We start from the raw sequence: 27,134 nt of genomic DNA, 5'->3' as shown, positions 1-27,134 counted from the left end.
TTGACAGTAATTCATATAGAAAATATAGTGCCAAGAGGATATTTACCTTGCAAACATTTCATCTGCTGCCCCTCTCTCCTTTCCTGTGACTTTTTCAAGTGATGACTGACTTGAAGCGCCATGCGCGCTTGAAGCAGCATCACTCCTGTCAACCTTGGACACAAGCCCCTTGCCTGCCCAGGGTGTGCCAGCAACCTGACCACACTTTCTTGGCACAGAGCAGCCATCTCCTCACTTCTTGGAAGCAAAAGAGGGCTCAGCCTAGAATGTAAAGCATAAAAATGGAAAAAAATCAGTTAGGTTATAACATGACAAATTGTTATTTTTCTAGCTGAAGAAAAACCCACTCCGTGTTTGATTCTGAGTGACACTGATCGGTTTGGCACCAGCAGCTTCTCCGCTGGAGACAGGAGGGACTTCTCTTTAAGCAAGCATCAGAATTATCTAGGCTGGCATTACAGTTCATCACACTCCTTGTGTTCTCTAGGCAAAGTTGAAGGGAAAATCCGCATTACACTGCACATGCCATCAAAGATCTCAAAGCGCATGGCTTATCCTAGCCCACACAGCAAATCTCTATTGGAGTCGGGGTCAGAAATCCTGACTCTCTCTCCTTTCCCCCAGCCAGGAGGCCTTTTCCCCAAGGTTAGCTGTGACTGCTGCCATCAGGGACGTGCTATACTGTCACCATCTTGCCATACGTACCAGTTTTAGACTCCCTGTTTTTCACCCATAGCTATGGAAAACTGTCTGCAGAAGAGGCTGCTAGAAAGGAAGTCGGAGATTGCTGAAGTCTATTCTAATCCACGGTGTCTATATTTATGCAGCCCTTGTCACAGCAGAGCAGAGAAAATGTCACTGGAACAGTTTTATTTTTGCCAGCAGGCAAGAGGTTTAAAAAGAGGCAGTATAACCTCTATTTGGTGATGTGTTTGTACAAATGTTTAACTTGCTATTTCATTTAAAAATCATCTTTAATGTTGATTTATATTCCTGGCAGTGAAGTCAGGAGGTTGGCAATCCCGTTCCATTTCAGTCTGTGCTCTGACTGAGGCAATAACGCAGATCAAAGAGAAGAAGTCTTACAGCACTCACATTTTATCATCCTGAATGTTTTCAAGTTCTCACTCTGATATTCATGGGCAGATTATGTAACTACTAGATTTATACTTCTGAAGGCCAAATAGTAAAGATTGAAATGTTGTATCATGAAGTATTTGGAAATAATTGAAACAAGGAACAACGTTATCAAGTGAACGCTTGACACGAGCAACGCTGCTTTCCTTGAGACGTCATCTTGCTCCAGTCTTTTATAGGGCCAGCCATTTGTTTTCATGCCATAGAACAGCAAATTAACTGCATGTTATTATACATTCTACGTCTTGCTTTCCATTTCAATATGTCAAGCTGACATTCTTATTGCCTTCGTAATTGCTAAATATTCAAGGACTTGAATTCCTTCATTAACAGTTTACCTAATTGGTGGGAGAGGGACGAGAAGTAAGCCATGGACCTCCTGTGAGTTCTGTAGGGGATAGTAACTTGCAGTTCGTTACCTAACGGGTCAGAAGAACATGAGAACTTGCCTTGGTGCCCCCCTCGAGCCTCCCTGCCCGTTGCTTTTGCACAGCATCTCATAAATACCGACAGGTTTCGTTGCCTAACGCCCCGGGGACTTTGACGCCATAGCAGTCCCCCCTTTTTCACGCAAAAGGGAACAAAGCCAGGGGGAGGTCAGCCGATGCGCCAAAGGCCGAGGGGCTGTCAGCGCCGGCCACAGGCCCTGCTGCCGGAGCCACCCCAGCGCCGGGCCGGCGTCGCGGGCCGGGCCGGGCCGGGCCTGCGCGGGGAAGATCCGGAATCGGGCCCGGCATTTCAACAGCTCGGCTTCCTCGCGGCTCGCCGGAGCTACCGGCTTCTACCCCGAGCTCCCCCAGCGCCCGGCACGCGCCGCCGGCAGCCGTTAACGGTCACCGGGCCCCGCCCACGCACTAGCCCCGCCCCTCCCCGCCCCCGGAGCGCGCCCCGCCAGGCGGGAAGGCAACGGCCACGCCCCCTCTCCCACCCCCTCCCCCGCGCCCCGGAAGCGCTTCTCCCGGGCGGCCCGGAAGCGGCGGCGGCGGCGGGGGAGGGGGCTGCCCGGGGCGGCTCTGCGGGACCGGCGTTATGTTCCTAACGGTGGCGGCCTGTGAGTGGCGCGGCGCGGGGCGGGCCGAGCCGAGGGGCGGCAGGCGCAGGGGTGGCCGTGGAGGCGGGCGGGGGCTCAGCCGGCGGCGGCGGCGGCGCGACCTGCCCTGCCCTGCCCTTCCCCTCCTGTCGTTTCGCCCGCGGGGCCTGCGCCTCCCAGCAGGCAGCGCGCCGCGGCGGGACTACCGCTCCCGGCGTGCCCCGCGCCGCCTCGTGCTGGGGCGGGGCAGCCGGTGGAGGTGGCGAGGCCGGGGCCGGGGCTGGAGGCGGCCGGTGCCCGGTGCCCGGCCCTCGCGTCGGCGGGCTGCGGGCAGCCGGCTCCCTCTGTCCCCTGAGGAGCTGGAGCCTGCTGCTGCCGGGCGGCTGGGCCTCCTTATCCCCGGGGAGGGACGGGGCTGCCCTCCGGGAAGGGCGGCTTCGGCGGGGGTGAAGATCAGGGCCGGTGGGAGAGGCCGCAGGGGTGCTTGCCAGGGGTGGCGGTGGCGGAGCGCTGGGCCCTGGGACAGGGGCCGAGGTGGGGAAGTCGAGGGGAGCGGAACGTGCGAGCCCTCAGAAGCGAGGGTGAGGAGCTTCAGCTCTGGAGTGGAGAAACGGGAACTCGCTGGAGGGAGTCGGGTGGTGGGGGGAGAGCGTGAGGCGAGGAACGTGCCCCTCGCGGTATCTGGGTGAGCTGGGCTGGGGTGAAGGAACAGTGCGAGAGGAGGTTGACCGAAAGCTCACGATGGCCTAAGCAAGACGTGCATAGACAGAATATAGATGAGCAACTTCTTAAATTTTGGTGCGGGTTTTTTTTGCATTTATGTTGTAGATTTATGATTACTTTAAATTCACTGAGCTGACAGAAGAAAAGAATCCTGCCTCTTTCATGCTATGCCGTGGGTTAGATCAGGGGGCCTAAACCCAGCCTTGTGAGAAGGTCAGTCTCATCTGAGAACAGCTCCCTGGTCTGGTTCACCATATGGCCACGCAAACCTTTGTGTTGGCACTACAGCAGGAACTGGAGCAGGAGTGGGCGTAAGCAAGTAGGGGAGAGTGGGACTGCTGTTTTCACCAGCAGCGTTAGTTCATACCTGCCTTAACTGTGTATTCATCTAGTGAATTCATACTCAGCATTGAAGCTTTATATTGAAAACATCTGGAGGCTGCAACAAGCGCAGTCTGTTGCGCTCAGTGCTGTGTTTGCACAGACACTCATAAAGGCGGTATGATGGAAGAAAGAGCAGGCAATGGGAGCACATGGATGGAAGGACGAGTGGCATTTTTTTGTGACAGTAAATCTCTTTGCACAATCTATCTGGGGCTATTGCAGAGGCAGGCAGTGGAAAACTCTTTATATGTTGCATATAAAGGAAACAAGATAAAATGATAACTGTTTCTTCTTTTTTTTCTCTTCTTCACGCTGCAAAAAAACAGTGGCCAAGAGCAAATCTAAGTAAGTGATGTTTTCCTCACCAGTTTTTGATGTCTGATACCCCCTTGTATCTTCAAGTGACTTTACAAAATATTAGGCTTCTCTACAATTTTTAACATTTAACTGAGAAAATTGCAGTCCTTGAGTCTAGCTGCGTCCTCTCTGTCCTTCTGCATGTGTGTCTTTTCACAGGTAAGTACAGAATGGTGTGAAAAAACCCCTCGGTTCTAAAAATGGAGCAAAGGCAGGTTTTGTCCTATGGGCTGTCGTGTTGAGCTGAGCCGCAATATCCAAAGCACCCTGCGCAGGGGAAGCACACCTCTGCACTTTATGATTAAAGAGAGGCTATAACTTATCCACATCATCTTCCTCTTGTTTACTTCTCATATTTTTTAGCTGAGGAGGGCAAACTGAGGTACAGCGTGGGGCTTTGTGTTGTTTGTGGGCTGGGCTTCGGGCAGGTGCTGTGAACCTTTCTCATACGCAGGGTGCAGAACGCTTCCCAGTTTTAGCATGTTCGTATGTTTGTACATGAGGAGTGGACGGGGCACAGTCAGTGCTCTGGGCATCTTGATTTGCTCTGTATTCCAGCTCAGGAGAGATGTTAGTGGGCTCTGGAAGAAAATTAGTCACAGTCCTTTGACCTGTAAAGAAAGCTGATGTGTTCTAAGGGTTGGAAAGGAAGGAATATATACTTCCAGCACACCATTAGTCTTACAGTGCGGATGCAAGGACACAAAATCATGTGGAGTGAATAACTTGCATCCAAAATGTAAGAAAATTAGACAAATCCAAGGGACTAAACTGATACATTTATTTGAATACATTCCTGTCTTCTGATTCTCAGATGTTGCATTCCGTGCAAGTGTATTATATGTGGTACCACACAACCTCGGGAACTATGGCCTTTAGTACATTTTCTGATTTTTTTAAGAATCAGCCCCCAACAGACCCAGTACCAACCACTTGCTGGGTTTGAAGAGACTCTTCTGTTACAGGATTTCTGCACAATTGTCAGGGTTTGAAATTAAGAAAGCACTTCCCAAGTATGTGCCTGACAGGGAAGAGAGCAGTTTGACGTCTCAGCATTCTGCTGTTATCTGTTCGCAGAAGCAAACACAGCAATGCAGGATGTTTCTGCGAGGTGAAAAAGTAGCTTTTAAAAATGGTGTTACTAACATTAATGTAGTGATTTCCCCCCGCCTCCCCCTTTTTTTTTCCTGATGTTTGTTTCTCTGTTCTTTGTATAGTCCCATATATACTTCAGGAATATGTTATCTTCTTACATTATTTATCCTTCTGTGCTACCCTTGGGTTTCCTCCCTGTGTCCTGGTAGCTTTCCACTGTTCTTTTCTGCCTCTGCGCCTAGTTACAATTCTTTATTAGGCAGCAAGTTTTCTGAGCAAGGTGTGTTGTTCAGAAAGGGCTTGGCCTCAGATATGTGGTGCACAAGAATGTCACGGCCTGGTCATAGTGATACCACTGATTCCCCCAGAAAGGGGAAACTGCGCAGAGGCTTTGAGGAAGTGGGTGAGGTACAGGGGAAGGAATCTGTGTGGTTACTGGTGCTACACATCACACCTGCAGTAGTGTACAGGAGAGGACAATAATTGGGGATAATCCCTAGACTATGCTTGGTCAGTTGGTCTGCAGGAATCCAGTGTTTTTCTGTTTATTTTGAACTCAACAGTAAATTAGATTGCAAAGCTGAGAAGGGAGAGCTCAAGGAAGTACACTGGTCAGAGCTGCACAAGTGAGGAATAATGGATGTCTCTTCCAGGTTAATTTTGACAGACCATTTTGTATTAAAAGCAGGAAAATCCAGGGAAATTAATTGAATGCCCACATGCAGAGAGGTATCCATCTCTCTGCTGCAATGGAGAAGAAAGATGTAATTTATGGACTGCTTAAAGGGTTTGACCTTTCTTTTGAAATGTCAGAAGATGCCCTGTGTCTGGGACGTTGCGCAGATCTCGGCATACTTCCAGGGTGGGGGGTGTGGTGGCGGCTTTCTCGGTCTCCTGGCTTTCCCTGCTCCCAGGGACAGCGCAGCTGCTGCCAGTCTGCCCCACAAACCGAGAGCCCTTCAGTGGGGAAGGGGGTTCCCGTGCCTGGGTTAATGTCAAACCCTGTATCTCTGGCAGGATGGACGGAGCCAAGGGGCCCTGCTTCTCCTTTTGCATGCCTCTTCTTCCATCCTATCTGCTCGGGTTCCTCTCTGCATGTGGAAGTGATAGTCAGCGATACAGTGTTATCTACAGCCCAAACATCTTTAACTACCATCATCCTTCCTCTCTTGCCATTATCTTTTAAGCCATAGTGACTCAATTGTATGCTGATTTTTTTTTCCTTTCTTTCTTTGTTTCTTTCCTGCCTTTCTTCTTCCCCCCTTGCTGTTTTGCGGAGGAGCTACTTCTCTCTGGGCTTGTATTCTGCTCAGGAGCTATTTACTTGATGCTGGAACTTATGGTTTATAGCAGGCTCTTTGTCTGTGTTACAAGTTTAGCATATAATATTGACACTCCCATGCAGAACATCCATGAAGTTGAAATGAAGTATCTTATGTGATTGTGCCAAATTGTTTATGCTAAAAGCTTGCCCATTTGATCGTGCCCTGGCAGACACGTGGCGGGCCGTTCCTGTGTGCCTGCGCACTGACACAGAGACATTCCTTGTGACTTTAGATACATTCTGGTGAGGATGAAAAGCGCGGCTGAGACAGGCTACTGTTTCAACATCAGGAGACTCCGACTGCAGGAAAAACTGGTCCTGCTGAGATACGATCCCATCGGTAAGAGCTTGGGGAAGAAGTCAGCCTGCTTTGTATAAGCTTCTCTGACTGTGTGGGGCAAAAGATTTGAATATAACAGGATTTTTCCCATCTAAGCAGAATATGTCATAACACGTTTCATATTCGGATGACTGTACAGTTGCTGTTCTTCATGACATTCCAGTGGGAAGTAAACGTTACCCTCATTTTACAGATTGTGGCAGTGAAACAAAGTAATGACTTGCCCGACACATCAGAGTCTTTGATGACAGCCATGCCACATGGCAGTGGCAAAGCAAAGTGACACAGGAGTTCTTTCATTCTGTTTCTTTGTGTGGTTTGCTAGACTGTGCTACCTCCAACAAGCAGCCATGAAGTATGCATCAATAGAAATGATCTGTTAAGCTGCCATGGGTGCTCTAGACAATAAATTTTAACCATCACTTATAAAATGGACTTTCTCTTTTAAAGAAATAAACACAAGTTCTTTCTCCTCCACAAACGATACCGCTCTCCAGATGACAGTTTGTGGGTTCTTTTATGTGTTCCTCTGGTCCTTGCAAATTTTCTCAGTTTAAGAATCTGATTTGTTGGGTGGTTATAGCACTTGCCAAGCTGCCTTTTGCTCACCAAGCTTTTTGAAAGGTGACTAAGAGCTCAAGTTTCTGGGGAAGGAACCAGTCTGTACTTAACATTAAAAAGCTTAATTTAACGTTAAAAAGCATAATTTGGGGAAACCTGGAATTTAAACCAGGCCATGCTAGAAACAGCATGGGGGAGTTAATGCAAAAAAGGCTTATTTACGTCTATAGAATAAAGAAATGTATTAAGCAGCTCTAAGTAGATAACATAATGCATGGCCAGTAGTTATGTGGTTCCAGCTTATTTTTTCTTGTAATTTTATGTTCTTGTTAGATGACTAACCTTTGCATACTCAGATCTAAGAGTGCAGGAGCTTCATGGCAGGTGAGAGAAACCACCAGAGAAGCAGTATGCTCTCATCAAAGCACTCATGCTGACAGAGGTTGTGGCCCTCCTTCTGAATTCCTTACAGAAGGGGAATCGGAGATCACTGGGATTATTTTCTTGAGTAAGAAAAGTTTAAATTACTGCATCGAAACATAGTGCAAAGTGTTCCTCCAGAAGTTTCACAACTTGTAGGAAATGTGAAGAGAGCGGGGAGCTCAGGCTAAGTAGCGCTTCTGTTGCAGAACATGTAGTAGGTTGTTGAAGTACGAAATTGGAAGTAATTAAGAAAAAAAGCTCTGATCTTTGTAGCCTGTAGTAGAACACAAGTGAGAAATTGATGTGAGAAAGTGCTGCATGTGTGAAGGGAAGTAAATTTGAGTCTAGATACCAACTCACATCAGGAATATGTTAGGAAGCATTTTCACTTGGCACGCATTTTCACCTTATGTTTTGTACTTCTCAGAAACCTGGGACCTCCGCAGAATGAAGCTTTTTAGTGAAGTAGTGGCAGTGGTGTCCAAGTTTCACTACCTCCTAACTGCACCAACAGAATGTGTTACTAAGTCGCAGTATTTCTTAAAGTGAAACTTTTATGTGGAAGAAGAGATTTTGTTATTGTGTGGATTGCTCTTGCGTAGCTTTCAAAGGAATTCATATAATGAAGTTCAATCGGAACAGCGGTGCTTTTCAAATGGCATTGTGAAGCTTTGCTTTGATTTATTTTTTAATTTTTTTTTTTTTAGTAATGCATTGGCTATGCTTAACCTGTAGCTGAACTGACTTAAACACCTGCATCAGGTGTTGGAGGCAGGGTCGGTTCGTGCCTCACTGAGAGATTCTTGGTTAACTTTTCAGTCAGTCTGTGAGACTGACTCGATCCAGCTCATCATCTGTAGTTGTTTGGGCTCTGAAGTTGAAGAGTAGTAGAAAGCAGTAAGAACCTATTTTTGTGCCTACATCAAGCAGCTGTGACTCAGAATAGTCACACAGAGCAGCTGTTGAATGTTTTCAGCCACTCAGATCCCGGTACTTATTTTCACAGAGGTAAAATGGACCTCTTAGGAACTAAAAATTACATGTGGTAAAGTGAAAGCACTACTAAACTCCTTCAAGAGTTGGTTAACAGCAGTGCTGTGCCAGTCAGTTGCTCCACGCTCATTTAAGCAGCAAAGGCAGCCAGGAGAAAGGGACGTAGGCTCGTTGAATTGAATTTTAACACTTCAGGCTTCTTAACAGATTCTTTTTTTCCCTATAGCAAAACAACGTGTCCTCTTCACAGAGAAGAGAAAAATCCGCTCTATCTGAACAATGACTGGACGTGATTTATGCATGAGGAGAGGATGGTTTGGGGGGAGGACGGGGTGAACGCTCATTCCGAAATCCAGCAACATGGGCTGAAAAGAGAGGAAATGAACTGGGATCACCGTCTCCTGTGATTTGAAGGCCATTGTGAATAAAACAATGTAGAGAGAGAAAATTCTTAATGTCTGGACATAGATCATCACAGTAACATTTATTTATCTTTTGAGTTATTTTTACAGTACTCAATTAAAAAAAATTAAATAGCAAATCCCATTGTCTGTGTTTTCCATTGTGAAAGAGGCTGTAATCTTCAAAGGAACTATTGTTTTATAAGGCAATAAAAATTAACATTTTCCACAGCAGGAATTCAATGGCAGGATTGCAAGTTTTTCTAACCTACCAGCCACAGATTCAACAGTAGTGACCATGAATTGGTGTCATTCCTTGGAGGGGTAGTGTTGCACCAGCTCCTTCCTAGGAAAGGAAGAAGCAATGGGAACCTGGTGAAATAGGATGAGCTTTTGGATAAGCTATGACCACGGCTAGAAGGGCTATATTCTTGTCAGTCAGGTAAGTATGACAGCTTTTTCACTCCCGGATTTTTGTCAAGCATGAAGAAAGTAGATGGCCAAGGTAGTTCTCTCATCTTTTTGGAAGTTTTTCTTCTTTAATTAGCTCACCTATGTTTAGAGCAATATGGCTAGAAACATTTTTCAGTCTGCCTCAGTAGGACTCTTGTCCTCTTTCCAGTCTGAGGGACCTGCCACAGTCTGGCAGAGCGCGGTGCTGCAGCCCGCATGCGAGGCACGTGGGAATGGATGGGCCAGGGCTGGATGGACGGTGCCTTGTTAGGAGCTAAACGCCGGCCTTGGCGTCTGCAGCTGAGGACTCAAAGTTGCAATCTCAAAGCTAACGCTCTGCTTCACGTGCTGGCATTGCACACCAGTTGTTCTGATAAAATCAAGTAAAAGTATTACCAGGAGCCCAGTACCCTCCAGATGTTTTGCTGTAAGCTTCACGTAGTTCACTACAGCGCGTTGTGTGGGATGGCCACGAGCGCAATGGTTATGTGTGGGGCCAGAGAGACCTGCTGTGCCGTGTTTGACAGACCCACCACTCCCACCCCATCTTACTGTTGTAGAACAGGAACTAACAAACAGGATTTCTCAAATAAGAAGCAAAGAGACTTCCCTGGTCCTTCCAGTCAGCAGAGGAGAACCTCAGTGCAGTCAGAAAAATAATGCTGTTTGGGATAAGATAAAATCAGTACCTTGAGCTAGACAATGTCAATTAGAAAAGGTCCTGAGGCAAGTCCTTCCTGTAAGGATATGAAGATTGTGTCCCTGATGCCTGGACGCTCACTGACGCGACGCAGTTAGACTTCCTGATCATTTCCTCCATGGGTAGCTTGGGATAGTAAGCCAGGTAGAAGGCCAGTGCTCCCACAAAACTGTCTCCAGCTCCCTAGAATAAAACAACAAACAAGTTTAAGTGTACTCGCGCAGGGAAACAATTCAGATGCGTTTACTGGAAAGACAAAAGTTGCAGCGCTGATTGCAGGAGTCAGGAAATTGTTCAGGGGTTGAGTTCAATTCACTTTTCTATGCCTAGGAAATTCTGCCACGTTAAACTAATGCCACGATACTATCTTTGCGCCCAGCTGTTGAATCAAGGTACAGGCTATAATGTGGCTTAAAGAAAAAGAAAGGCAAGTGTGCTACAGTTCACAACACGCTGTTACAAACACTGCTTTTGAAACTTCCTGTTGTTGGAGTGTCCGATTTTGATTTCTCAACCTGAATGTTTCATTAAAGCTATTTTTCTCATTTAACTTCTGTTTTTCATAAAGGGCAGTGGTAGAAGGGACAGAGAAAAGAGGAAAAAATAAGCCATGTGGCTTGTGGTGTCTGTAAATTCCTAGCTGCAGAATGATACATTTTGATGCCTCCAGAGCTTAGCTGTTGTTCATTAAAAAGGTCCCACTAACGAAGGTCTATGCTGTGTCTGTCACATAAACCACCCCTATTCCTGGGCCAAGCTTTCCCACCTGGGCCGAGTTTTACCGTGGGGGTGGAGGACAGTGACATTCACCTGGAGCTCTGGCCCTCTTGAGCCCCCCGTCCCCAGGCCGTGGGTCCCACCAGAGCTGCCTGATGCTCTGCCCGCCCCGTGCAAGCCCTCGGCGAACAGGGAGCAGCCTTCCCCGCACGGGCGCTGGCCGTGCCCCGGCTTGCTCTCACCCTCTAGCCCAGATACCACCAGTTCTGCTCTGATCTGCGGGGAATGACAACTGCCTCCTGAGTGCTTTTTAACAATACCTGTTGTTTTGCGATGTTCAGTGCTCTGTAGTGCCCCCAACAACTGGAAAAATGAATCGTTTTTAACTTGATTTGCTCCTTTCATTCCACAGTGACCCATCCCCCTCCTCCCCTAAAACTTGGCGTGATTTCTAAGGCCAGACTGATAGCAGTTCTTGTTGGTACCACAGAAGTGGTTCTAAGGTCCCCCTTTTTTAATCATACTTTTATACCAGTAAAAGCGTTACACCGGCCACACTGGTAATATCATATTTCATTCAAGAACCAGCATTGGGACTATCTCCCCTGAGGGGTTTTGCCTCTGTAGCTGTAATAAATAGGCCCCAAGAGTCATGGGACAAGAGCAAAGGGCATGGAAAAAGTTAGTTAAGATAGCTGAGCAAAATTTCTAACTGGAAGTTAAGGCTCGGAAGTAATTTTCCAATTTTGAGTTCTAGTGGTTCTCAGTATTAAACTCCTACTTACCCTAAAATCAGCTGCATATAATATCATTCCGGCAAAAAAATACCATTTCCATAGAAATCTGTTTGTAACGTTACAAGCAGCCGAAGGGCAGAGCGGCGTGGCAGTTGCAAGGGAACCCTAAAGGGGGTGAGCCCAGGATATGGGCGCCCACGCCATGCCTTGTCTCTCCTTGCCCAGCCCTTCCACAGCAGCTGTTTGCATTGGCGTTCCCAGTCAGGAAACTCCCTGCTTAACTCTCGCTTAGCCTGAAGTTTGGACGCTGCCTTCCATCGCCTTCGCAGCGGGGCACGATGTAGTGCGTCACCTGGCAAATTACAAGTTAATAGGCGAAGTTGTACCGCAGCGCGCAGCTGTAGCAGCACCTGTTTCAACAGTTCTGTATTCCCGAAGGCACCAGGGGCAGGTGAAGGCTTTTATCAATTGCTGTTGGGCCTTTGTCTCCCTTCTGGTTCCCAGCGTGCTCCCACAATGGCAGGTGGAGCAGGAGCGGGTGACTGCTAGTTAAGCATTACCAGTGTCTTTTGTCTGATGCATAATACAAAAATCTCCGGCCCATCTCAGAGTTTATAATCTAATCGGTGCATGATTAATTATTAAAGCTATTTTGGCACTGCTGTTACAGACAGAAGTAGAATTTCAGCAAGCAGATCAGTTACGCTGTAGCTCTAGCAGGAAGAACTCGTCATTTTTACATCAAATATTTCTCATACAGTGATCACAGGGTAATGGAAGTGGCCAAATATTATTTTAATGAGGAATACTCAGAATATCTGGTGTCAAATAGCATAAACTATTACCCGGCAGCAGCATGGAGCAGAATACTGTCTTTTTGATCATTTTCTTCCATGGAGGTAGCTAAATACTGCCCCAAATAACTGCTGCACTGTTTGCTATTGCAGCAAAAAAAGGCTAACCGCACATCGCCCAGGTCTTAGGCTGGATGATGGCGAGACAGAACCTAAGTTCCTCCTGCAGCGCTACTGTGCCTCTCCACTTGTGGGTGATGCTCGGAGGTTGTGAGACGGCTGTAGAGCTCCTTTTGGCAAGGCTAAACAACGTTAAGTGACTACAAGGGTGGAAAAGGGGATGAACAGCAGGCTCCCATGCAGGATTGAAAAAGGCCCCCTAGTATTTTTTTGCAAGAGAAGAGATTACGGGATGAGTGGAGAATATACAGAAGGATTTGATGCCAGTAAACTTGGGCTGAAATCCTTATTTCCCATACATAGACTGAAGCAGTCAGTATCTCTAAAGCTCAGCTACTACAGACCCCAAGGGTATCATAAATTCAGTTGTTGGTAAGTAAACATTTTGTGGGGGGTGTTTTCAATATAGGAGCTACTACACTGACAGTGGTGGCATGCATCAGACTGATTATGTAGATACCCTGTTCAACCTTGCTTCTGGTCTGTGCAGACATGACTGGTCAAACATGACTTAAAGAGCCATAGCAGAACTGATTCAGCTGCAAGGTTAACTGCAATAAGCGCTATTTTCGGCTTACAGAAACAGACCTTCCCTCTTTGGTATTGTGGATTGAACTGCACTGGGTTTGGTAGATTCAGAAAGGGTCAGCACCAAGCAGAAGAAGGAACAGGCTCAGAGTAAAGAGAAGATTATCCAAACTCTGGATTAGCAAATATTATCTTTACAGTTAGCTGTTTCACAACCTGCTATAAGAAAAAAAAAAAATAACCTACTTTTTGCAAAAGTAATGAATTTTGAAAATGACCGGTAAGGTGCATTTATTTTGCCCACTGACAAAATATAAACACAGAATATGTAATATTTTACATTCTTCAGCATTTTTCTTCCAGGAATCCTAATACATTGCAGACTTTGAGATAATCCTCATATCCTTGAGTGCCTGGAGACAATTCATTCCGTAATTATAAAAATATAACTTGTTTAACCTTTCTCTAAAGCAGGAGATGCTAGTTTGTATGAAATAAAGAATTGGATCAAAAAATTTGTCTGATATGGCATGGCTAGTTCTAAAATGCAAATGTTACGGTTTTGACTAAGCTTTATGGTTTTGAAGCAGTTTTGAAAACCTATTTATATTCTGTGCCACTAGTCTGGAAGGTCCTTGTTTTCCTGTGTGTCTGGAAAAGGGCATTTTTGTTTGTTACAGTCCAGCACTGATTGAGATTCTGTGCCTCTAGAGAAGAGAAAACCCACAAAAACACTTCTATTTATACCTTAGCTTTTGTTAGTCCTGATTTGTCAGAAGCTGGTTCACAACTTTAGTATAACTATTTTTACACGATGCTGCCCTGAGAAGCTTTTTAAGGAAAGTGCTTTGTAAGTGGAAACTATATTGTTCAACAGTCTTTCCAGCAAGTAAAGCATTTTTCAATCAGTCATGCGTAGAATAATAGGATGCATTTCACTTACACAATAAGATGACTTGTTCACCAAATAAATTTGGAGGCCAAGAGGCCAAAAGCTCCAGTTCACAGTGTCACAGCAGTTGCACTGCCTTGTTCCAGGGCAACCTCCTGCTCAGCCTTTGCCCTCCTGGCCCGTCCTTGGGCAAGAGTAATGGCAACCATGTAAGAAGAGGAGGGGGGTCTGGCTCCTGAAGCCTGACATTGTTACTGAACCTCAGAAAACCTTCCTCGGGTGATTTTTCAAGAAGTCACAGTCCATGTGCGCTCTGTGTATTGCATGGATTCATTCCATTAAATACATTGTAAGAGCACGTTAGCAAGTCCTAAAAGGAATGATGTGTTGTATAGCAGTACAAGAGAAACATCAGGCATGCCTGTAATGATAAATTCTTCATTTAGCAAATAAATCAAAACATCAATCCAAAAGCTGTCAAAAATTGCATTATAATGTAGAATCAACGACATTGCTTGCAATGGTGCTTATAGTCTCCTAGGAGCATTCACAGCAGTGCACAAATGAACGAAGCCTGAGGATTACACTAATTTAGTGCAGCCTAAATACATGGCAAGGCAGAGATGCCCAACTCTGTGGAAAAAACTGGGCCTTGGAGAATTTCTGTTGTATTTATAACACTCCATAACTATCTGATACCGGATTATGCTAAGGATGTTATCGCTCTGTGTCACATCTGCTCAGCATTCCTTCCTGTACCCCCGCCTACTCTGTACCCGAACTACAAATTAGCCCTACGTAACAGAAAAATATCTGTCAGTAAAGATGCTCACTATCCATTCCTCAGAAGTGGGGAAAGCCTATGTCTCCCTACAAGAATCCCTGGGCTGTGCTTTGATGAAAGGTTACTAGTGGAACTGGAGAAACATTTCCAGCCTCCGGGATATATTCAGACACTCGTGTGCCAAGAGGGTCTATGTCTCAGCTAAGCGATAATTTCAGCTGAAATGCTCAGGGAGTAAAATATCCCTTGGTAACAGTGGCTGAATCAGTTATAGAGCTTTTTTTTTGGTCTTTATTTTTATGATTTCCTTCTCCCTGAAAGAGCCCATGTTTATCCTCTATGTGATGGAGAATGGTTTATTTCTGGAAATGTTACTGGCTGGTTTTTTGGCTTTTGCATTTATTTGCCTATGCAATACTTTTTTTTTTTTATTTTGGGGGGGTGTTTAATATCCCCCCCCCCATTTGTCCTTATGTTTCACTGGAGAGGTATTTTGGCAGTTGGAATTAAGACAGTCTTTAAATTAAACTAACTCCACCATCTTGAAACTCTCCTGAAATTAAACTAATTTGATTATCTTCAAGCTATTTCCTAAGCTCAAGGCCTAACATGGATGACTACTCCCATGGTGTCTGGGGTTGCTGATCCTGTGTGGAAGGACTGCTTTCTTTGTAGGGCACCCCACAGGTACTGGTGGGGCTCCGCACGGCTGTGCTTACAGGAGCAGACGTTTGGTCACAAACCTCTAAAACCTGAAATACTTGAAAATTACAGAGAGATTTTCCACTAGCGCAGTTATTCCTATACCTACGCATGGAGTTTGGAGCCAGAATAAAATGAGAAAAAGTGCTTAACATGGAACTACAGAATTTTGCAATAAAAAAAAATGAAACAAATAGCAGGGCTCACCTTTTTAGATCTAAGTTAGGCTTTTGGTGCAGACTAGAGAGCACTGCAAAGCTACTTGGTTTGAAGATAAAGGAGAAGTACTAGGAGAGCACACTGTGCCCCAGACTTTTACGGTCTGGATCCACAACTGCATTACTGTGCTTAATCTGTGCTCTGGTAATTGAGTGTTTCTGCAGTCTTGTCATGAAGACAAGCTAGAGCATATTACCCTAAGCCAAAGGTAAATATATAGAGAGAATCCATGGTAGCGGTGCTCGTCTGTTCCTTTCTTCTTCCCCTCTGCCTTCCCCAAACACACACCGACGCTGCCTGATGTGGGCTGCACGCTCCAGACCAAGTCATGGGGAACTGTGACGCTGCTGCCCCACCATACGCTCCTTCCTCCCGGCCACGTGCAGAATGGCTGTACTCAGCTGCTGTTTAAGAACGGCGGGAGGTGTAAGCTAACACATTTTAATTTGCATTCCCTGTAGGTTGACAGTGCACTCTTAATTCCAGTGATTCAGACTGCAGTTTCATAATCGGCTTAAGCCAATCCATGGTTATGTTATTGCTGAAAGGCTCAGTCCCCACTCATGTTTTTATCCTTGTCTCATGTTCCCACGCCCTCCCCTACATCAGATCTAGCACTCGTGCAGCCAAGCAGCGAGGCAGATCGGTTCTCTGAGCCGTCTGAAGGCTAAGCCAGCCAACATTGACCAAGAAACATTAGTTTCCACCCAGATCAGCAAGCTGCTGTATTACCACATGATAGCCAGTCCAATGCAAAGGAGAAAGAGGTTAGAAACACTCCTTTCAGAAGCAGCATGATCTTGGATCAGCTTAAGCCAACTGTGAAACCTCACCCTCGGTCAACACCAGGCAATTCATTAACTCGGTTGTGTATCCAAGTCCTAATACTCTGGCTCCTCGTTCACCCAGGGAAAGCCGCCTGTTCCACTCTTCCCCCTGTACCCTGTGGGCTCGGACCAGAGGAATGAGGGAACGATCACGCTTCCTTTCTGTAGCTTTTCCAGACACTGTTCTGGGAAGCCGTGGGAAGGAGCAATCCCTGACTTTCTTGCATTTATGTTGCATCGTACTTGCATAGCCATGCATGGGGAAAATTTCTTTCTCGCTTACTCAAGCTGAACAAGGGCAGCATGTCATGTGGTCCTTCACATGTCTTGAGAACTTAGAGGTAACTAAACTTAGAGGTAACTACCCGCTGCAGACTATCAGTTGGGAAACATCAAAACCAAAGCGCACCACACAATGCTTCGCATCAGCCATCAGGAATTTTTACCCACTTCCTGACAGATTTCCTGATGGTTCATTAACAGTGATTAATCAGCCTGACCGTTAACCCCCTGCATTCCTGAGAGATTAATCTCAATACAAGGCCTCCTGCATGCATTTTCTTTCCTTTCTGAAACATCCTACTACATTAAGTTATCCACTGTTTCTAAAAAGATCAGCGACAAGCATTTCAGATGCATGAATTCCCCTGAAAAGTTATCTATCTGGTTTGTGGTGAATGTTGGAAATAAAACATACAACATTCACAACTCTGCAATTTTTAATTTATATGTCATCTAAAAAGCACAGCTGAAAGTATCTAGAGATCTAGCAATATCCCACAGTCCTGCTTTACATTTCAACCCCCTATACAGCATCTGTTTTGAAGGCAGGTAATAGCGCTCTCATTTCACATGATGGGAAATGAACCCAACTTAAGATCAAGGATGTTAACAACACCCACTTTGAGAGATCTGTGGGCTGAATCCAGAGCTCCTGATCTTGCACGGACTTTAACGGGAGCCACGTGAGCTACCCGTCCTTTGAAAATGAGGCACAGCTTGGGAACCCCAAAACTGAGGTATCCAAAATTAGTAAGTGGACCTCCATGAGTTGCCCACAGCTCTACTAGATTCTCAGTCAGGATCAGAACAGAGGAGTTCCCGCCCCACTGTTTACAAAATACTGCAAGGTGTCTGTGAGGCGGTGGCTTCCTCTTAGCGCACACTGACAAAATCTGGGAGGGAGCACGGGAGAGCTTCGTTCTGCCAGGTAATAATATTCCAGCATGCCACTCAGCACCCGGGAAGAAAGTTATCCTGTGATGTAGACTTAACCCCAGAAAGCCGACGAAGTATTCACCCAGAGGGAGCACTCTGTTTTCTGAATCATCAAAAACAATTCAGTGTGATGATGCTCATATAAACTCCTTTCAACTCCAGACAGCATTAATGAGAGGTGACGAATTTATTTCTTTCTTACACAATGGAGCAAGAGCACTGAACCAGGAACTCCGCATGCCGTTCTGAAAACAACGGATCCGTGTTGCTGAACCTGTGAGATTCCCGTCAACCAACAATTCACCACTGCTCTGATTCCGGTGCTACCAGAGGGATAGATATTTTGGCAAGGAATATTTCAATTTAGGATACACTTCTGTGTAAATTTTCCATTTAAGCTTCAGTTAGCTTTTGCCTTGGTACCTGCTTCTTCCCTGGTTTCACACTCGAGCTATGATCCGTGACCTCCTTTCATTTGATCTGAAAGTTCATACCTCACAGAGAAACTCAAAACCAGCAGAGGAAACCCTCCACACTTGTTTTTTTGCTGGAGTGCACATAGAAAACTTACGACATACGAAACACAGTACTGGAAAACTCTCATTACACTTCAGCTCAATACAAAACCCTCCAGTGGCACTCTTGCAAAGAACAGCATAGATACCAAGATGTGTCAACAACAGGGAAGCACGCAGACATCGCCACTAACAGAAATAAGACATTCAGTTGAACGCGCTACAGGAGCTCTATCTACCTTCCCCAAAGTTTGAACTTGCACGGAATCAGAGTCGTGGCTGAAGCTCGGCCCTAAATATAGCAGCTCCTCAGAACGTTGATTTGTACTTCTCAAACTGGTTTATCAAGCCTCAACAACATGCAGCTACTCTCCTGCTCTAATCAAAAGCTTCACTTATCTCACTTCCTTGAGAAGTACTTCACTCCCTTCATTATTCATGTCACACTCATGTCGACTTGTAATCTCTTCCTAACAAAGCTCACGCTTATGTGTTAATTAACAAATTTCATGTAATGAACAAATGAAACTGGAGCGGAAGCCCTGCCCAGAATACATCACCTTATTCTGATAGTACACTGCAAATACTGGCAGTGGGTTTCCCTTCCAAACAATGAGCTCCCCAACCAGGAGAGAACTGGCCAAATTGTCACCAACTGCGTCACCCGGTATCACATCAGGGGCTGACATGGCTTCAGGACCCCATAATCCAACCACCAAGTCAGAAGGGGGAAACCTTGCTGGGCAATTTAACTAGCCACATGTGTTTTTTTCCCCTCATACTGAAAATGCCAAAAGACTCTTAGTGATCCCATCTAATCTGACGAGATGCACTCAGAATGACACAACTGCCATCTCGCCTGGAATTGATCAAAAAAACATTCTTTTTTTGCACGAAAGCTCCATATGCTCGAGTGCCTCTTTCAAAACCACAGTATCTAGCCTTTGTTGGCTGGCCACTGCTCCCGCCTACCTCTGAACTACACATCCTGGAGGGAAAAAAAAAACCACCAACCTTCAGGAGTTTTTTTTTGTCTGAGCTCACTCTAGCATTGTCCTCTTGCCAGCTCCCTGCATTCTTTTTCCTACCGAGTTTGTCTAATCTTTTCGATGAGTACTCGAGTTGTAGCTCCTCTCTCTAAGTTCAGCAAGGTCTGACCTACAAGCCAGAACTGCTGCTCTGCCCTGGAGTATTGTTCCCTGCTACCCACCCATTCTGCTGTCCTTACCCTGTGGGGCAGGCGTGCAGAAAACAGGGGCCCCACACCGTGCCCACGGTCTTCAGCAGGGGGTGAGTGCCAAGGCACTGATTCTGACAGAAGGGCATTCTCTGTGGGTTTCCCTGTAAAATGGATCTTTCCAATGAACATACTGCCTGCTTAATGCTTTCAGTAACAAAATCACAGACACCAGTTATGAGGCACAAGCTTCCAGAGACTTTCCTTACCTTTTCCCTGTGTTTCTGTGTCTATTTGTGCTTTGAAATTAATAAAACCAATACTCCTTAGCCATTTGGGCAGTTGACAAACATTGCTGCCAGAATTTGGGAATCTGCTTTTCTACAGCTCAGTTGTTCTAGAATAGCTGGTTTTACACCTGTATGACCATCTCTACACACACAGACACAAAACAAACCCCTGAGAAAAGTGACAAAATCATTACGCTCAACTGCAAACTGGCCATTAAAGGTATTCCTATAGGTTACTGCCATCAATCACCAAAACTTATGGTTTTAGCTTCCTTCCATTTGTCAGGTTGAAGCTGTAAAATATATTCTGTCCATGGGACAGGGTACAAAAGATTAACTCCTTTATTCTTGATAAGAAATAAAACTTCTGGCATTTTCTGTGGTTAGAATTTGCAAAAGCAAGAAGCTTGATTTCCCCACTATTCTCATTTCTCTGTTCTTGTTCTTTTGAAAACCTAATTATGCAATATCACCAATCCAACGCAAACCTTTCTGGTTTCTGTAGTGACCAAAATTACTTGGCAATGAAAACTCTGTTGGGGGAAATCAGGTCTTAGTTCAATATCAACATTACTGCAGTTGGCATTTCTGGGTAGCTAAGTAAGTAGGCAAGGGGCTCGGGAGCCAGGTTTGCCTTCTCTCTCACCATAGCCAGAGCTGATGTGAACAAACTGAGAAGAACAGGTTACGTTCCACAATAGCCAGGATGATACCTGGTTCTGCAGAGACTAGCTCTAAAGAAGAAAAGGAGGTATATGACATTTGTTAGCTAACCATAAATGCAAGAGGTAAAAAATGATGAGGAGTTTGGCCAAGAATATGCTGCACTATTACACATTGGATCACATTTTCAACTTCCTACGGCTCAGGCCAGAAAAAGATACTTGGGAAGGTGACGCTCTGGATGTGCCAGAAGCGCCAGCTTCCAGTAGCTATTTTTAACTGCAGGAATTTAATTAGAAAGGATGGCTGCACACAGTTGGTCTTCCTTCCTCTCCATCCTTTGTGCAACTCAGATATCCCACAGTGCTATGCACCATTACAACTGACACTGTCTTGTGTGCACGCATTGGTGGCCCAACATCTGCTCCAAACACAAGGTGAGCTACGTACCAGGACTGAACATTCTCTTGGAGGAGACCCTGTGCTGGCTTCATCATAAAGACAAGGGGAGGAAAGCAAATCAAGAAAAGGGATGCAGCACGCTCTGCTGCAATGATTTTGACTTGCGTTGCAAGCCATAGTTAGTCCAACAGAAGCAATAAAAGGGTAATTTCCTACTCTGCTCTCAACCTGCATAAATTATACCATTGTTTCATTTACTAAAGCATCCCAGAAGTGAGATGGCACAAAGATAGCTTCAAGATATTTCTGAACTTAGCTTCCCTAGACCTCATCAGAACATAATCTCAGGCCCAGGCATTGGATGCTGTATCCTTCACGTGTTCTGGCTCCCAAACAAAACATTTGAGTTGATGCATAAATGCTGCCAGTGTCCCTACTTTTTTCTGTCCAGAACAATCATCAAGTGGGTTAACTTCCAAACTGGAATATTTCTCAGTATGACAGTAGCGGAGCACATTTCCACAAACCCCTTACAGCCTCTTCAAGAAGCATCCAATGCAAAGCAATCCTGCAACGCTACATACTTTCTCATTTACGTGGATATCTACAATGATGTCCAGTTCTAAAAACGAGACAGCTGATATCCTGAAAAAATTTTTCCTCCATTCCTAATTCTCTTTGAAGAGAAGCATAGAGAAGAAGTTATGGTTTTACCAAGGGAAGCAGGTTCACTTGCCACCGACAAGCCAGTCCCTCTGTGCTTTTGTTCCCCATCTACAAAACAGCAGTAAGAACAGTACTTTACCTCGTGCTGTGAGTACAGAAGTAGTAAATAATGTAAGGTGCTTAGCAACTTTACATATATGTATACGTGTATACGGAAAAAAGCTGCAGGACACAATGTGACGAAACGTCATGACCTGATACTGATGGTGTGTCGCAAAACCAAACAATTCTTGGTATCACTAAAGTCACTGAGACAGAAATTCGGTTTTACTCTGAGGTTTTTTGTTGCCTGGCACTCTGGAATCTTAGAAGGGGCTTAGAAAACTAAATATTGGTTTTAATCTTCTTTTTATTCTACATCTTCATTAAGTACCCCCTTGTAATTTAATGCAATTTGTGGCAAACGCTAATACTGCTTTGGGCCCACTTCTCCCTGTCAGCTGTATCTCTGTTAAATTATGCATTTCCATCTGGAAAGAAACTGTACAGGACTGTAGGCTCTCTTCCACTTAGAGTTAGGAATGGAGAGGGATTTAATTAGATGCTCCGTGGTTGAGAAAAGGACTAGAGCAAAGCCTGGGTGGTCTGTGGAATCTTCCACTGGAAAACAAGGCTGCAAATCGTTCCCTACAAGCCTGCTTCTGTTTGCTCATTTTGTTTACATTGTTTGTTCTTACAGATTAAAATAGACAGTTACTAGGCAGATAAACAGTGTTTCCTTCCATGACAATGTTGTCTAGAAGTTAAGAGAGTAGCACGAGACAATATACGCCTGTGCTTCATTTTTGGCTACATCACCCCAACTCCCTGCGTAACTTGGAGCAGGACATTTTTAGCTAGCACTTCAGAGCACCTAATGGCTAACATTTTTGTTCCATTGTTCCTATCTGTAAAATGGGGATAATACAGCTTTCTGCTCTCAAAGGAGAAAGAGGGCACATACAGCTCGCTCCACCTTTTCTCAGTTGACTGCCAATGCAGAGGGACGCAACTTTTGCAATTCCTCTTGTCACTGGATACCTGTACACCCTTAGGCCACCGACCAAGCCTTCAAAAACTGAAGTGTCTTTAGAAGGCCTGAATCAGGAGCAGAAACTTGGGATAAGCCAAGCAATTCCCATCTACACTTAACTGTGAGTCAACTCAAATGCAGTGATTTCAGTCATGTGCCCTTTCACAGTTCAGCTGAACTTCAGAACATAATAGATGCAGCTTTAAATAGATTTACAGTGCAGATTGCTGATTGGAGTGTCTGGCAGATTAACTTATTCCTCATGGTTTTTCTGTTCCAAAATTCAATGGATTCCATATTTGTAAAAGAGGGAATGCAGAAGGCTAAGTCAGAAAATGGGCTATGACTGGAACTAAACTTATTTATTAACCTATTTTGGTTGCATGTTAAAGAAAGGAAGCTATTATGCTGTCGGTTTGCGGGATGTTAATGGGAGCTCTGGGCATAATTACTCTGTGTTGGTGTGTGAATAAACCCCACTGATAGATAAGCTGTTTGCCCGATGGTAACTTTTTCTCTTTCCTTGAAAAAGAAAGGGAAGATGAGAGAAAGAAAAAAAAAAGAAAAAGAAAAAGAAAAAAGAAAAGAAAGAAAGAAAAAAAAAAAACAAAAACAAGAAAAAGAAGACCTTGCCCTTTGTGGTCACTTTACTCCTTACTACATCCTTGGGGAGGAAAAGGTTAAACACTCAACAACATTTTTCTCTTCTTAGCAAGTTAGAGAACTGTACATCAGACACATTGTCTGCCAAATGCTTCATTTACTACCAGCTGCATTTTTACTTTGTTGAGAGATAGCTGAAATAAAATCACTGTTCTTTGTGCAAACGGCATGCTAAATAATGTACGGCTACAAGATTATTAAATAGCAAAGGCATTTGATAATATTAGAGTCAACCACAAGTCCCACTTCTGCTGATGCACAGAATTTTGAGTAATTAGTCATTGCACAGAGTGTTGTATTTATATCCCCTTGAGCCTCAGACGTTAGGCCACAAAGTCAGGAGACAAAGAATTGCTGTTATTAGGAGGACTGTTTTGGATTTATTTATATTCTAAGGCTTTATTTCAGTGTCCACTTCACTCCTCTGGCTCAGGCTTCCTCCAAACCAGAAGATACAGCTAAGTCAGAGAATTTTAGTGTAAACCATATTTTTACAGACAAGACCTCTCAACTTCAAGCAGAAGAACTTCAATGAGTTTGCAAAGCCCCCAAAGAAGCACAACTGGCCTGAGGTTATATGACGAGCCTGGGAAAAAGGCCTCCCAGGTTCTGTTCTGATCTCTAACAGACTTCTCATGGTTTATATGCAATACATTAATAGCAGCTCCAATTTATGGATAGATAAATTGGGATACAAAGAAGACAAGTAACTCTCCCAAGGATTTACAGCAAGTTTTTTGCAGAGCCCTGGAACTCTTACTTAGTCCTTTGTTCAAATCGCGAAACCACCCTGCCTTCTTTAGACCACAATTACTGCACAAGCCTGAATACTGTGACATATCTAAAATTACATAGCTATGCACTTATATGAGGCTTTATTAAAATAAAGATTGTGTAACATCTTCAGAGTTCACTACAGAGCTGCTCAGTAAGCATTCTACTGCTTAAAGACAGCCTTTTAAATTCTCTCCCATAGTAAAAGAGCCAGATCTAATATATTGTAATAGGAAATCAGAGGGAAATTTAATAGGATTTGAACACAAAACATCTGATGACAAATTCATATTGTAGCAATGAGCCTTCACTTTGCAGAACTGACATGAAAAAATAATGGTAACATTTATGATTATGACAAATAGTTTGTATCATCTGAGAATGTCGTACAGAGAAGAACTATATAGAATAAATCATACACTTGTGTCAAATTTCAGGCATAACTGAGTAGATTAAATTTTGAATTTTATCATGTCTCATAAATGAGTTTCCTGTTTACAAGCATGGCACCTCAACCTGCGATCTCCTTAGCTTCCCTCAGCGGATTGTGCACTCTCTGTATCTGAAAAGCACAGCCAGACAGGGAAAATGCTGGTAATGTAAGAAATGATATGGGAAATTTAATGGTTGTGCTTAGAAATACTGTGAAGTTAAACATTCTAGGTTCTCCATGAGATTTAAAAAGGAGACCATGGACTTGCTGTGATCACTAGGGGCACTGCTAGTGAAAAGTGATTCCAAATTTTCATCTAAATATTGTGTGCCCAAGTGTCTCCATTTGCCTTTACAGAGAATACATCCATGCTTAAGCCAGATATGCAGGTGCCTGATCTCCTGATTGTGAGTGTGCTAGTACAGGACTTTTGTGCACGCAACATTGGCATGTGTAAACCTAGAGGTCAAGTAGAAGCTGATGACGAGATCTTAAGCAGAGCAACTGTATTTAAAAGACCAGATGTGATGGAAATCAGAAAGTCACCCTAACTGATGCAAGCACGTATGAATGCTATTCGGCATCTTGATCCAAACTGGGCTCTGGAGCAAACTAGAGGTTACAAAAACTAACCCTAAGTACTTCCCCCTCCAAAAGTGACCTCCATGCTGCAACTTGGAAATGGCAGCAGGGCTGCTCCCATTTTCCAATAATGCCCCTGCATAGGAGAGATTCTGCCTGTGCCAACCCTCCGATTCGAAGCATGGATCCTAGAGAGGACCCCACCTTCAACTGCAAGGAGCAACCACAGCAAAAGGCAAAGCCCCAAGCCCCAGGTTGCAGCCCCAGAGCCAGCAGACACGTTCCAGCCTGCTGTAGGCACCGACCACCGGACTGCCCCACCTCCAGAGGAGGCCTGGCATGCACCATCCTCTGAAGCCCCGACCCTGCGTAACCTGGAGCTCCAGACATCCCGACTGCCTCCGCAAAGCCCACCTGCACACACCAAGCCCTAGGCAGGCCTCTGGCAGTACCGCAGGGGCTCGACTTGGTCCCCAGCTGCCACTTGAAGCGCTCGGCTCTATAAGATCCCATAGTGCTTTTTTTTGCAAAATGGAAAGGAACTAATCTCACTGCTGGCCAAATTCCAGCTTTGGGTAATTACATTCTTCTGACAAATTTTCCTTGGCAGTTTCAATGGAATATAATTAGTAAATGTAAATAGATGTAAATAGTGCTGTAAATTACACTTTGCGTGATTGTCAGAAGCAGAGGGGGAGAGCGAGGGTGAAGGGTCAAAAAGAGCAGAGCTTTGTTCTCCAATATGGACGATATTGTGGCCTTCTCTGTCATCAGACTGCGCGTGTCTCTGCCAGGACAGCGTGTTCAGGGCTACTGCAGCAGCAGATGCCACGATCCAGGATCATCGTGTGGTTCATCACACAGATCATCCATTTCACCTCAAGTACAATTTTGACCTGACGGTGTTGGGTCATGTCCCGCAGATGTGTTCGCAAGCAGCTGCTGTGTTCCACCTCAGCTGTGCTTCTGCTTCAGCAGCAGGCAAACTGCTTCACGCACACACGCAACCGCAAAATGTGTGTATGTGATATTATTGTTTTCTATGAAATGCTTATCAAATTTGTGAATGGTTTGTGAAACCTTCTGCTACCAACTGAAGAAGTGTCATATAAATGGAATTATATAATTATCCTTCACAGCTATTTTAATGCAGCTTCATGTACTAGTTTCACCTAAAGTGGAAATAGCTTCTTCCAAAAATAAAGTAAATGCATATATTTAACTTCATGTAGTCAAGCAGATTTAAAAGCAACTATTTAAAGTAATGAAAATAGATTATAATGTACACCTTTCTTATATTATCTACATATTAGTACCTTTTTATGTGTCAAATGTCTCTTATATATGTCATCTGCTTCAAATACAAATTGATACGGCTAGTGGGCTTAATCAGGTATTTCCTTCTTTCATACAGAAAATTTGAGGATGATTTTTCAATAATTCACTTATTTTTAGTTTTATTCAAAATTTGCATATAGAAAATAGATAGCAGAAACTAGTAAAATGAAGGGAAAGTTTATTTTCTTAAAAGTTTGTTGCACTATTTAGCTATAACAGGAGAAACAGATGTTTCAGCTTTACAATACCATGTCTTGCAAAACTTCCTTCTAAACGACTATTCGTGCTCTACATGTTTTGGACTGTGTATGAAGAGCTCTGCTAACAGTCATGGGAAGCACTGCATACATTAGTGAAGCCCACATTAAGATAATTAGCGCTAAAAAAAAAAATCAACAAGCCTTTTTTTTTCCCTTTATAGTATTGATTTAGTGTGGGTGAAAAATGCCAGATTTTCAGTCTTGAAGATTCATGTTCCACCACAGAGCGGGAGATGGAGCCAGCTTTTCCCGGTGTTCTGCCAATAAACTCTTAGATTAACCATCTCAAGGGGTAGGAGGAAGAGCCAGGCTTTACAGTCTATCAACCCTTAGTCTCTCTCATGAACCCATGAACATGGAGAATGGGGAGCACACTACCTGGGACAAGGAACTCAAATTCTTAATCTTTGTGGCTGTACCTACCCAAGTATTTTCTCGTCAAAAATTTTCAAAATTGCTGCGGACAACAGAAATGAGCAGGAGGCAGTATTGAAGCTGTGCTGCTGCAGAGAGGACTCTGGGCAGTGGTAGCAGCTATGGGAAAATTTTGACAGTGAGAGAGACCTTTGAAGCTCATTTTGTATCTTATATGTGTATCTTCTAAACAGCAAACTGTTTTAATACAGACCGTTTTCATAAGGGCTCTGTAGCCTTTGGCAAATCCTATGATGGGTTATGCACATCATTTAACTCTTCATCTGGCAGTAACTTTACCTTCTGCAGATCCAAACAATGTCAATATGGATACAGGCACATAACCAGATGTGATTGGATTACAGC

The 27,134-nt window shown here is 44.5% G+C and overlaps 2 protein-coding genes across 2 annotated transcripts in view; one reads left to right on the top strand and one right to left on the bottom strand.

The window, feature by feature from the left end:
• The first annotated feature begins 2,084 nt into the window (after window positions 1–2,084).
• Window positions 2,085–8,849, top strand: MRPL33 (mitochondrial ribosomal protein L33). Its single transcript, XM_082306452.1, has 4 exons — window positions 2,085–2,188; window positions 3,601–3,619; window positions 6,284–6,390; window positions 8,594–8,849. Exons 1-4 carry the CDS (start codon window positions 2,167–2,169, stop codon window positions 8,641–8,643), a joined length of 198 nt encoding a protein of 65 aa, XP_082162578.1. The 5' UTR covers window positions 2,085–2,166; the 3' UTR covers window positions 8,644–8,849.
• A 135-nt stretch (window positions 8,850–8,984) lies between these two features.
• Window positions 8,985–27,134, bottom strand: part of RBKS (ribokinase) — a 69,633-nt gene continuing 51,483 nt past the window's right edge. Inside the window, exon 8 of the mRNA XM_082306451.1 lies at window positions 8,985–10,104. Within this exon, the coding sequence (XP_082162577.1) occupies window positions 9,931–10,104 (174 nt within the window). The 3' untranslated portion in view covers window positions 8,985–9,930. The remainder of the gene's footprint in view (window positions 10,105–27,134) is intronic.

This window comes from Platalea leucorodia, assembly GCF_965183815.1.
Source record: "Platalea leucorodia genome assembly, chromosome: 3".
In the NCBI taxonomy this organism is placed as follows: domain Eukaryota; kingdom Metazoa; phylum Chordata; class Aves; order Pelecaniformes; family Threskiornithidae; genus Platalea; species Platalea leucorodia.
Note: the sequence above shows the minus strand (reverse complement) of the source record. Positions and strands in the feature narration are given on the sequence as shown.

Bases quoted from the DNA above. Each gene is read 5' to 3' on its own strand.
- MRPL33 (XM_082306452.1), top strand. From the start codon at position 2,167: ATGTTCCTAACGGTGGCGGCCT. The intron at 6,391-8,593 runs GTAAGAGCTTGG...TTTTCCCTATAG, and splicing joins GCTGAGATACGATCCCATCG to CAAAACAACGTGTCCTCTTC.